Source organism: Oryctolagus cuniculus, chromosome 5, assembly GCF_964237555.1.
Source record: "Oryctolagus cuniculus chromosome 5, mOryCun1.1, whole genome shotgun sequence".
NCBI lineage: Eukaryota > Metazoa > Chordata > Mammalia > Lagomorpha > Leporidae > Oryctolagus > Oryctolagus cuniculus.
The window spans coordinates 112,345,861-112,358,308 of NC_091436.1; the positions used below are offsets into that span (position 1 = coordinate 112,345,861).

The following is a 12,448-nucleotide window of genomic DNA, read 5'->3' on the forward strand; positions in this document are numbered from 1 at the left end:
GAGAAATCTTCCATGTTCACAGATTGAAAGAAATAATATCACCAAAATTTCCATACTATATAAAGCAAATTTATAGATTCAATTCAATTCCAATCAAAATACCAAGGATGGGGGTCAGTGCTATGACATAGTAGGCCAAATCTCCACCTGTGGCGCCAGCATTCCATAAGGGCGCCTGTTTGTGTCCTGGCTGTTCCTCTTCCAATTCAGCTGCCTGCTTGTGGCCTGAGAAAGCCATGGAAGATGGCCCAAGTGCTTGGGCCCCTGTACCCATGTGGGAGACCTGGAAGAAGCTCCTGGTTCCTAGCTTTGGATCAGCTCAGTTCCATTTGGGTAGTAAGCCAAAAGATGGAAGACCTTTCTGTCTCTCCATCTCTCTGTCTATAATTCTACCTCTCAAATAAATAATAAAATCTTCAAAAAAATACCAAGGACATTATTCTCAGAACTAGAAAAAATCCATATGGAAACACAAGAGATCCTGAATAGCTAAAGCAATCTTTCTTTCTTTTTTTTTTCAAGTTGGACCCCAGGACCTTCCAAAGACAGATGCTGGCAAAAAAAAAAATTTTTTTAAAGATTTATTTATTTATTGAAAAGCGGAGTTACAGAGAGAGAGAGAGAGAGAGAGAGAGAAGGAGAGACAGACAAAGCAAGATCTTCCATCATCTGATCAAATCCTCAAATGGCCACAATGTCCAGGGCAGGGCCGGCTCAGAGCCAGGAGCCAGGAGTTTCTTCTTGGTGTCCCACATGGGTGCCGGGGCCCAAGGACTTGGGATACCTTCTGCTTCTTTTTCAGGGAGTTGGATAAGAACTGGAACAGCCAGGATTTGAACTGGCACCCATATGGGATGCTGGCACTTGTAGACAGCTTACTCTGCTGCACCACAACACTGGCCCTGCTAAAGCAACTTTAAACAATAAAGTTTAAAGTACCTCAATACCAGATTTCAAGACATATTACAGGGAAGTTATAATCAAAATAACCGGGTACTAGCACAAAAATAGACATGTGGACCAATGGAACAGAATAGAAACCCCAGAAATTAATACATGCATCTACAACCAACTAATCTTTGAAAAATTAGCTAAACTCACTCCCTGGAAAAGGGACAGTCTCTTCAACAAATGGCATTGAAAAAAATGGATCTCTGCATGCAGAATTATGAAACAAGGCCCCTACCTTACATTCTATAAAAAATCAACTCACTGTGCCGCTGCTGTGGTGTAGCAGGTTAAGCCGCCACCTGCAGTGCAGGCATCCTATATGGGCGCCAGTTCGAGTCCCGCCTGCTCCACTCCAGATCCAGCTCTTTGCTATGGCCTGGGAAAGCAGTAGAAGATGGCCCAAGTCCTTGGGCCCCTGCACCCACATGGGAGACCCAGAAGAAGTTCCTGGCTCCTGGCTTTGGATTGGCACAGCTCCGGCTGTTGCAGCCAATTGGGGAGTGAACCAGAGGATGGAAGACCTCTCTCTTCTCTGCCTCTCCTTCTCTCTGTGTGTAACTCTGACTTTCAAATAAATATTTTTTTTAAAAAATCAACTCACAATGGATCAAGGACTTATCTTAAGACTTGAAACCATCAAATAACTAGAGGAAAACATGGGGGAAACAGTACAAGACATGGCTATAGGCAAGGACTTCTTGGATAAGACCCCAGCAGTAATAAAAGCAAAAACCGACAAATGGGATTGCATCAATTTAAGAAGCTTCTGTACAGCAAAGAAAACATTCAACAAAGAGGCAACCAATAGAATGGGAGAAAATATTTGCAAACCATACACTTGAAAAGGATTAATTTCCAAAATATATAAGGAGCTCAAGAAATTCAACAACAATCAAACAATCCAGTTAAGAACTGGGCTGAGGACATGAACATGCATTTTTCAAAGGATGAAATACAAATGGCCACTAGACACATAGCAAGGTGTTCAGGACCACTAGCTATCAGTGAAATGCAAACAAAAACAACGATGTGTTTTCACCTCACCCCAGTTAGAATGGTTATTATGCAAAAATCCAAAAATAACAAATGCTGGTGAGGATGTGGAGAGAAAGATACGCTAGCAGATTGTTGGTAGGAATGGAAACTAGTACAACTATTATACAAGACAGTATGGAGATCTCTCTGAAGTCCAACAATTGATCTGCCATACAACCTAGCCATCCCACTCCTCGAATTTATCCAAAGGAAATGAAATCAGCATATGAAAGAGTTATCTATACCCCTATTTTTGTAGCAGCTCAATTTACAATAGCTAAGATATGGAATCTACCCAGATGCCCTTCAACTGATGACTGGATAAAGAAAATGTGAGATGTATATATATACCGCTTGGCTATTGGGAATAATGCTGCTATAAACATGACTGTAAACATATCTATTGGGACCAGTGCTGTGGCACAGCAGGTTAAAGCCCTGGCCTTGAAGTGCTGGCATACCATATGGGCGCCGGTTCCAGTCCCGGCTGCACCACTTCCGATCCAGCTCTCTGCTATGACTGGGACCCAGTGGAAGATGGCTCAAGTTCTTGGGCCCCTGCACTCACATGGGAGACCCAGAAAAAGCTCCTGGCTCCTGGCTTCAAATCAGCTCGGCTCTGGCTATTGTGATCATTCGGATTGTGAACCAAGGGATAAATTACCTCTCTCTCTCTGGCTCTACCTCTCTCTGTAACTCTGTCTTTCAAATAAATAAATAAATCTTTAAAAAAATCTGTTTGAATTTCTGCTTTCAATTCTTTTGAGTCTATACTCTGAAGCAGAATTGGTGGATGATATGATAATACTATTTTTCATTTCTTGGATAAACTGTACTGTTTTCCACAGTGGCTGCATCATTGCAACTAGCCATCCTAATAGGTATGAAGTGGTATCTCACTGTGGTTCTGATTTGCACTGCCTTCATGATTAGTGGTGTTGGGTCTTTTCATGCGCTTGTTGGACATTGTATGTCTTATTTGGCGAAATGTCTATTCAAGTAGTTTGCTTGCTTTTTTTCTTATTTTTCATTTTTTTAAAAGGAGGCCAAAGCATTATTCAAGCTTGAGAAATACTATCTGGGCCAGTGCTATGGTGTAGCAGGTAAAGCCACTGCCTGTGGTGCCAGTATGCCATATGGGCAACAGTTTGAGTCCTGGATGCTCCACTTCTGATCCAGCTCTCTGTTACGGCCTGGGAAAGCAGTAAAGATGCCCCAAGCCCTTGGGCCCCTGCATCCATGTGGAAGACCTGGAAGAAGCTCCTGGCTCCTGGATTCGGATCAGTGTAGCTCCAGTCGTTGTAGCCAACTGGGGACTGAACCAGCGGATTGAAGACCTCTCTCTTTCTCTCTGCCTCTCCTTCCCTGTGTAACTCTGACTTTCAAATAAATAAATAAATCTTTAAAAAAAAATACTATTGACCAAATCCCAGTTTTAAACTGGCTTGACATTACATTTCCTGCTAATAATGTTACAATCAGTAAAAACAATCTCTAAAAACTTAAACATTTTAATTTTTAAACTTACTGTATGTGAACTACAACTCATTACAGAAAACGTGCATAACAGTGTAGTTTAATTTTCATAAATGGACAAATATGTGTAATTAGCACCACATTCAAGAGAGAGCCTTCCCAGTGCCCAAGAGGCTTCATTTCAAGTCCTAGCCCCTACTTGCCAAGGTAACTGTTAGCCTAACTTTCAGTAGCTTAGTTTTCCTGTCTATATTTTTTAGAAATGGACTTACTGAATCTCTATTTTTCTGCCCTTTTTTTTTTATGCTCAGCTTTAGGTTTCTGCGGCTCATCTACGTTGCCATCTGAGGATGCAGATGGTTCATTATTGCTGTGTTCCACTTCACTAACACTGCGAATTTATTCATGTATATTTCATCTGTTGTTGAGGGTCTTTTGGGGAACCCCCGTTTGCGGGCTACTACCACAAAAGCAGTCAGGAGCATTCTGATACCTGCCAGTCAGTGCCTCACTCCTACACATTTCTCTTGGCTGTACCTGCAGCACTGGAACCGCTTGCTGGCTCACAGCTATGCGCCTTTAGCAGACAATGCCACACTGTTTCAAAGGTGTTGTTCCAGTTTACATTCCAGCAGCAAGGTGGAATTCATTTAGAATTCAGTAACTCCACATCCTGCAGCACTTGGTATTTTCCCATCCTCCCCTCCCACCCACCTCCCAGTCTTTTATTTTCAAATATAAAAGAACTGAAGCAAGTTTGTGCGAGTATTGACTTTTCACGGGACCTTTTGGAATTGGTTCTTTGACTCATTAACCATCTCAGGCTTTTACTTTGCTCGAGCAAATCTTGCGAACTGTGTGAATGAGTTTTCGACTTTGCTCGACATTTTCACCCACTCTGCCCTTTGGATGTCATCAGGTCACGAAAATAAAGTGTGTGCCCAAGACGGAGGCAAGTTCTTTGGGCACTTCTGGAAGTTCCATCACTGTGCGGGCGACACTCACGCGCGCCTTCTTCGATTTCTGATTCCAGGATGCCACGACCTAGGAGCGCCTGCTGGCCTGTGGTTACCCCCCAAGGCACGCCAGGCTCCGACAGTGGCGCGGGGAACCCAGGGCAGTCGCCCTCCCCGCCACCAGCCAGAGCCGGGGAGGTGGGGGCGCGGATAGTCTCGGGGCATGCGCAGACGGCGCCCGGCGCATGCTCCGCAGCGCGGCGGGTCCACAGATGAGGGGAGTCCGGTCTCCCGCGCCCCGCCAGCGCCGGCGGAGGTAGCAGCTGCTGAGCCTGCTCCTTCTGAGCCTTGGCCACTAGTAAAGTTCATTAAAAAAAAAAAATCACAATCATTTTTTACTAGAGCGAAAGCGGGCGCTAGCCAGCTGTGTGGCCCCTCCGGGGGACCTGGCGCGTTGGGAGGTGGCGGCGGTTGCGCCGCGACCAGGAGGAGCCGGTCGCGCCGGGCTGCGGGTCTGTGGCTGGGGGGACGGTGAGTAGCGGCCGGCGCTCCGGGGCTGCCGGCGCTGTGGCGCTGCGCTCCCTCACTCTTTCCAGGGTCTGGGACTTCTCCCAGTTTCGCTGGGGAAGGACCTGCTTTTCCCTCGGATCCTGGGATCTGCCTTAGGCTGGGGAGTGGGGAGAACTGTCGAGGGGCAGGGGCCTCCAGGCCCGGGCTCCATCGCCCCCAGCCCGGGCCGCTGGGCGTCCGCTCCTTCGCGGCCGAGCCCCGAGCCGGCGCTCCAGGGACGAGCTGGGGGGCGGCGCCTTTCTAGCGCCCGCTTCCCACCTCCCGGCGGTCGGGGCCTCTCCGGATGTCGGTCCCTGGAATTGTCCTGTGGGCGGGAAAGAGCGGGATGGAGCGGGGACGAGGTAGTGCGCCCCGCGCCTGGCCCAGCATCCGGCTCCTCGTCTTCCCCGCACCCGCGACGGGGGAAGGGGCGAGCCGGGCCGAGTGAGACCCAGCAGGGGGCCGTAAGTGCCCGGGTTAGGTTTGCTGGGGGTTGAGGGTCCCCAGGCTCTGCCCTGACTTTTACAGCCCTCCTCTCCCTGCGGTGGGGCCCCACCCTGCCCGGGCTCCTCCTGGGAGCCTGCTAGAATGTGAATGAGCCAGGCTGCCCTGTTCCCCGACGCCGCGGGCTGCCACGGAATCCCTCTGCCCGAGGTCGGCGTGCAGGCTCCCGAGAGTGCGAGAGCATGAAGTCGCGGTAGGGCTGTTTACTTCTCCGGGTTTTATATAACGCCCAACAGCTAGGTAACTTTTTACTGACCCTGAGAAGTTTTTCCAGTAATTTTTTTTTTTTTTCAAAATGCAGTCATACCCGTACTAAAGTACAGGCAACCTTTTGATCAGTGAGTTACCTCGTCCTGATTCCTGTTCTGATTTATTAGAATGCGTTGATTGGTAAAGATTAAATTTGGGAAAAGGGGTGTTTATATAAATTATTACTGTCGATTTTTAAACTGTTGTACTCGGAATTCAGCGTATTGTCAGGAACTTAGTGGTTTTGCTAGAGTGTTTTATAGTGTTGTTGGGCATCCATCACAAAATTCAGTCTGCTGGTGTTAAATCTGATTTCTTTTTTTTCCCTTGAGTTTTATTAGATTATCACATAGTAATCTGGTTTCATTTTTTTCTCTGAACTGTAATAAATTATCATACAGTAAAATTGACCTTTTGAGGTGTAAAGTTCTGTGAATTTTAGATTCATGTCACCATCTCTACAGTCAGTTATACCTCCCTTCCCCAAATCATGCTGTCCTTTTATATCCCACTAACTACAACTCTGACCCTTGCCTTTACTGCTGTTTCCAGAATGTCCTGTGAATGGAATCATCACAGTATGTAACATTTTGACTAACTGGCCTCTTTCACTCAGTATAGTGCCTTGGAGATCCCTCCAAGTTGTCTTGTGTATGGATAGTGCGCTTTCTTACTGCTGAGCACTTCATTAGATGGATGTGCCACAGCTTGTTCATCGTGGTACTGACACGTAGTGAAGCCCCTTTGGAGTTGTTTTCCATTTTAGGTGATTATGAATGGAGTTGCTATAAAATGTACAGGTTGTTGTACGAACATAAGTTTTCATTTCTCTAGGATACTGATAGGAGTGGGATCGCAGGATATTGTTGTAAATGTGTGTTTAACCTTTTAAAAATTGTCAGACTTTTCCAGAGTGGCTATATCATTTTTAAAAAAGGTTTATTATTTGAAAGGCAGAGTTACAGAGAGGCAGAGGCAGAGAGAGACAGGTCTTCCATCTGCTGGTTCACTCCCCAATTGACCGCCAACAGCCACAGCCAAGCTGAGCTGAAGCCAGGAGCCAGGAATTTCTTCCGGGTCTCCCACACCAGTGCAGGGGCCCAAGGACTTGAGCCATCTTCTACTGCTTTCCCAGGCCTTAGCAAAGAGCTGGATCTGGAGTGGAGCAGGCGGGACTCGGGACTCGAACTGGCGCCCATATGGGATGCCGGCCCAGCAGGCAGTGGCTTTAAAGATTTATTTATTTATTTGAAATTCAAAGTTACCAAGAGAGAGGGAGAGGCAGAAAGATCTTCCATCTGCTGGTTCACTCCCTAAATGGCCAGAATACCTGGGTCTGGGCCAGGTGGAAGCCAGGAGCCATGAGCTTCTTCCAGGTCTCCTATGTGGATGGCTAGGGTCCAAGTACTTAGGCTACCTTCTGCTGCTTTCTCAGATGCCCTGGCAGGGGGCTAGATCAGATGTGGAGCAGCTGGGACTCAAACTTGCACTCTGATATGGTAGTCCATTGTCACAGGCAGCAGCTTAACCCACTGCCCCTACCCTAGACTATTTAAATCTTAGAGGCAGGATCCACACGTCACTGTAATTTTAAGTTTTCTAGATGATTCCACTGTGTAGGCAGGGTTGAGAATCACTTGGAGTGTGTTTCCAATGAGGTCTTCCAGGAAGCAGACATCAGTATGGAATTGAAAGTGCAAGAGACTTACTGGGGGGAAGTGCCTGTGAAGGATGAAGAGCAGAGCCTCCATACTGCATCTCCAGTTCCACGCCTGGGAAGAAGAGAGGATTGGGTGGAAAGAGCCCCGGCCTGCAGGGAAGCTCAGAAAATTTCAACCAGTTTGATGGGAAGCCCCAGGGCAAAGAAGAGTCTCACATGGGGCTGGACTGACTTGACTGTAGGAGCCCTGCCTGGTCAGTGTGGTCTTAACAAGAGTGGCAGTACAGCAGCTCGAGACTGGAGCACTGAGACAACCAGCTAGCATCTCTCCTGCAGGGAGAACTACACAGCACACTTCTGGGATTGTTCTAAACATCGGATTTCAAGGGCCACTCCTCTGAATTTCTGATTAACTATGCCTCAAATGGATACTTTCACAAATGCTGCTCCTCAGTGGTTCTTAGGATCTTGCAAGTTTGTGAAGTACCAGGGAAACTGCTGAGGTGCTACTAGGAACACAGAAAGGGACATTCTTCATGTTTCAGACTCACTTTCTGTATTCAGATGAACGGGTTTTCAGTTAGAGTAGTTAGAATATAATAACTAAATGGACAGGAGCTGAGCTGCTGCAATTTTGGGAAAAAATCAGAAATTGACTTTCTCTTGTTTTTCATTCTAACATGTCAGCAGTGTACATTCTGCTACTTTCATTATGTGAGTAACTATGGTCTGAAAGTAAAGAACAAGGGGTATAAGGTTATTTGTACAGGATTCATTGTAACCTGAACACTGAAGCAGTGTAACTAAGAGCCCAGTGCTGACACATGGTAGCATGTTATTATACAGAACCTTTCTGGGGGTGCTTCTCTAGGGACGTTAATTAATTATTACCTGTGAGGTTGAAAAGCAGTTTCCTCAGGTTTTATTTGTTGCCTATATGGTGGTATTATTATGTGCCTATGGAGGATTTATTATGTTACATAAAACTACTAATTTTCAGATGCTTAACTTTCATTATGCTAAGTGCTTTATATGTATCATTGGTCAACAACCCTGTGAGGTGGATATTATTGCCAGGAAACTGAAACTCAAAGATGTTAAGGAGTAACGTCTCTTAGAGGTTAGCTAGAACTAATAAGTGGCAGCTCTAAGTCATGCCTCAACCCCAATGCCTATAGTTATCTCTATGAAGGGGAGAATTATGTAGATCTAGGCATTTATTATTAATATATGAATGTCATACATTGTACTGTTTATAAGGATTAAAAAATAAAAGTGTATTTCTTCACCTTTCAAAAAGTTTACCTGTAAGGGGTAGAAAGGTGCTTAGTCACGGAAACAGGGTAATATAATGCAGGTTATTTTTTGATGGAACAGCTATAGTTTTATTTTGTACAAGTTTTGTGTCATGAAAAAAAATGAATTTTCTTTTAAACCGCAGATCTGAGAGAGAAGACCTGATTACCTATAATTAGAGTTGGTACAAAAACCATTTCAACTCCAAAAATGTTGGAGGAAGATCTGGAAGTGGCCATCAAGATGGTGGTTGTAGGGAATGGAGCGGTTGGGAAATCAAGTATGATTCAGCGATATTGCAAAGGCATTTTTACGAAAGACTACAAGAAAACCATTGGAGTTGATTTTTTGGAGCGACAAATCCAGTAAGTACTTGACTGTTTTATCCCTTTAGTATTGATTTATGAACTTTGTCCAAGACTTTCTTGTAATTAATTGTAGTATGGCCCAAGGATAGACAGCTACTAGCAGTTGATTATGGAATAGCTGATGGTAGTTTTCGATTATTTGTTACCAAATATATCTTTATTTTTCCTTTTTTGCCTTTTTTTCCGATTCCTCTCTCATTTTTTTCTTCTACTCCTTTCTCCCCTTTGTTTCCTACCTTATATCCATTGTACATTTATTGGTGACACCTTGAGATTTCTTAAAGACAAACTGATGGCTTGCTTGACTCTAATGAGGTTTTTGTCTAGGAAAGTTATTCTCTCAGAATAAAGGTTTCATCTCTTATATAGGCTCCTTTAGATTAGAATGTCTCTTCTCAGGGCTGTCACTGTGGTGTAGTGGGTGTTGCCGGTGCCACCCCTATGAGCGTGGTTTTGAGTCCTGGCTGTTCCACTTCCTGTACAGCTCCCTGCTAATGAGCCTGGGACAGCAGCAAAGGATGGCCCAAGTGCTTGGGCCCCCTGCCCCCATGTGGGAGACCTGGATGAAGCTCCTGGCTCTTGGCTTCAGATTAGCCCAGCTCTGGTCATTGGGGCCATTTGGGGAGTGAACCAGCTCTCTCTCCCTCTGTAATTCTGCCTTTCAAATAAATAAATACATCTTCAAAACAAAAGAATGTCTCTTTTTCAAACTGGGCAAGACTGTATAGATGTTAGAGAATTAATAATTTGCTTTTACTCTTAGAGAAAATAGATTTGGGAGAATTAAATTTGACTGTGAAAAGGAAATTCTGCTTCAGGAAATCTAGTTGAATTCTAAAATGCTTCATAGTTACACTTTTTGTCATCAGAATATTTTAATTGTAGGAGAAAAACTAAAATATATTACAGAAATAAGAAACATGAAATAAATCTGATTTACTAGCCCAGACAATAATATCAAAAATGATAATTAATGTTCACTGTTTTTAAGGAATACTTTCTAATCTTTATTCCGGTACCCTTTTATTATATGCATATATGTGTGTGTGTGTGTGTGTGTGTCTGTGTGTATATTTGAAAGGCAGAGAGAGAGAGAGAGGGTTCCTACATTCATTGGTTCACTCCTAAGATGGCCCCAAAGTCTGGAGCTGGGCCTTTCCAAGGCCAGGAACCAGAAACTACTTCCAAGTCCCCCGTGTGGGTGCAGGGGCACAAGGAGTTGGGCCATCTTCCTCTGCTTTCCCAGGCACGTTAGCAGGGAGTTGGATTTGAAGTAGAGCAGCCAGGTCTCAAACTGGAGCCCATATGGGACACAGGCATCACTGCATTCCACAGTGCCAGTCCCATACCCTTCTTATTTTTAGTATTTTCATCTTTGCTTACTTTCTTAGAACATATTTTAAGAGAACTCATTTTAAGTCTTGATGACATTTATTTTTTATACTTATTACTTGAAACCAAATTAATATTTGATAATAATTGATCCTCATCTAGAGATTCCATATTTGTAAGTTCACTCACTTGCTAAAATTTGTTACCCCAGAACCAGTACTTTTGAGGTCATTTGTGGACATGTGCAAAGCAGCAAAAACTCATGAATTGCCCAGCGTGGTCTTTCCCAGCTGAGGTCAAATAAGGCACTCTTCTTGTTTCAGCGCTCACACAGTGAACACATGTCCTTTTTATAATCTGTGTATTGCCCTGTTTTTCACGTTTTGTGCTTTTTGTTGGTGATTTTACTGTTGAAAATGGCTCTCAAGTGTAAGTATTTGAGGGCTGTCTTGGGTTCTGAAGTGCAAGAAAGCTGTGATGTGGCTAATGGAGAAAAATATGTGTGTTAGATAAGCTTTGTTTATATACAAGTTATGGTGCTGTTGGTCTATAGCATTGTTTGTCATGAATTCAGTGTTAATGAGCTAACAATTATATTAACAAGTTATCTTTAAATATAAACACGCAGAAAACAAGGTCATATATATTGACCAGTTGACAAAAAAGTAACTAAAGGTTCTCAGGAACCTAACTCTCTATTTCCCCTAAAAAGCAGTGGTGCAGTATTTGCTAATTCAGTGTTCATGGTGACAGTATAGCACTACTGGGAGGGGCCGGTGTTGTGGCATAGAAGGTAAGGCTCCTGCCTTCAATGCCAGCATCCCATATGAGTGCTGGTTTGTGCCCTGGCTGCTCCACTTTCAATCCGACTCCCTGCTAATGGCCTGGGAAGAGAAGTGGAGGATGGCCCAAGTGCCTGGGCTCCTGCCAGTGGAGTAAGAGATCCAGAAGAAACTCCAGGCTCCTAACTTCAACCAGGTTCTGTCTTGGCTGTTGCAGCCATCTGGGGAGTGAACCAGTGAATAGAAGCTCTGTCTCACTCATTCTTTCTGTCTTTCCTTCTTTCTCTATAACTCTGCCTTGCAAATAAATAAGTACATAAATGTTTTTTATTTTAAACTACTGGGAATAACAAGAATCAACTGTATGACAAATTACACTAAATTTTCTAGTTAAAAGCCAACCAAATAGGTAAGCTGTTTCTTTGCCTGTTATTTTATTTTTTCTTTAAGGTATACAAATTTCATGCATTTCATATGTACAGATTTAGGAACATAATGATTTTTCCCTCCCTCCCACACTCCCAACCTTTATCTTCCTCTCTTTCTATTTCTACTCTTAATTTTTAGAAAGATCTATTCTCAGTTTACTTTATACTCATAAGATTAACCCTATACTAAATAAAGAGTTAAACAACTAGTATGAGGGAAAAAAACACCTTTCCTCGGTAGTAGAGATGGGTGTTCTATTACTAGGCCATTAGGACCCATTAAAGTGGAAGGATAAGCACTGACCTGAGGAAATTTCCTTTTCCAGTAGTGCTCAGAGCCGCCACTGTCTGTTGAAGAACAAACCATTGCAAGTAAATCAAAATCATATGTAAAGTTATAGCTTTATTTTCACTGTTGGTAACAATCTCAACATTCGAAAATACTTTGTCAGAATGAAACTAACAATGCAATTTTAATACCTTCAGATTTAAAATAAAAATATACACAAGGCTGTATTATTAAAAACTATTTCCTGGGGCCAGCATTGTCGCAGAGTGGGCTAAGCTGCTGTTTGCAATACCAGCATCTTGTAGCTGAGCTCTGGTTCGAGTCCTGACTGCTTTGCTTCTGATCCAGCTCCATTGTAATGCAACAGAGAAAGGTGTGGAGGATAGCCCAAGTGCATCAGCTCCTGCCACCCATGTGGGAGACCCAGATGGAGTTCCAGGCCCCTAGCTTTAACCTGGGCCAGCCCCACCTGTTGCGGCCATTTGGAGAGTGAACCAGAGGATGGAAGATCTGTCTGTATCTCTTTCTATCACTCTGACCTTCAAATAAAAACATCTTTAAAAAAACCTTTTC

General features: G+C 44.0%; 1 protein-coding gene across 9 annotated transcripts in view; it reads left to right on the forward strand.

The window, feature by feature from the left end:
* Positions 1-4,641: 4,641 nt before the first annotated feature.
* RAB23 (RAB23, member RAS oncogene family) overlaps positions 4,642-12,448 on the forward strand; it is a 58,215-nt gene continuing 50,408 nt past the window's right edge. For 5 of the 9 annotated variants that reach the window (XM_017345219.3, XM_051854621.2, XM_051854624.2 and 2 more), the window contains exons 1-2: positions 4,642-4,949; positions 8,822-9,041. In XM_017345219.3, coding sequence (XP_017200708.1) covers positions 8,887-9,041 — 155 coding nt within the window. In that variant the 5' untranslated portion in view covers positions 4,642-4,949; positions 8,822-8,886. Of the gene's footprint in view, positions 4,950-5,283; positions 5,432-5,524; positions 5,665-8,821; positions 9,042-12,448 lie in introns of those variants that run through there. The other 4 variants (XM_070073917.1, XM_070073915.1, XM_070073918.1 and 1 more) reach the window with 4 other exon arrangements.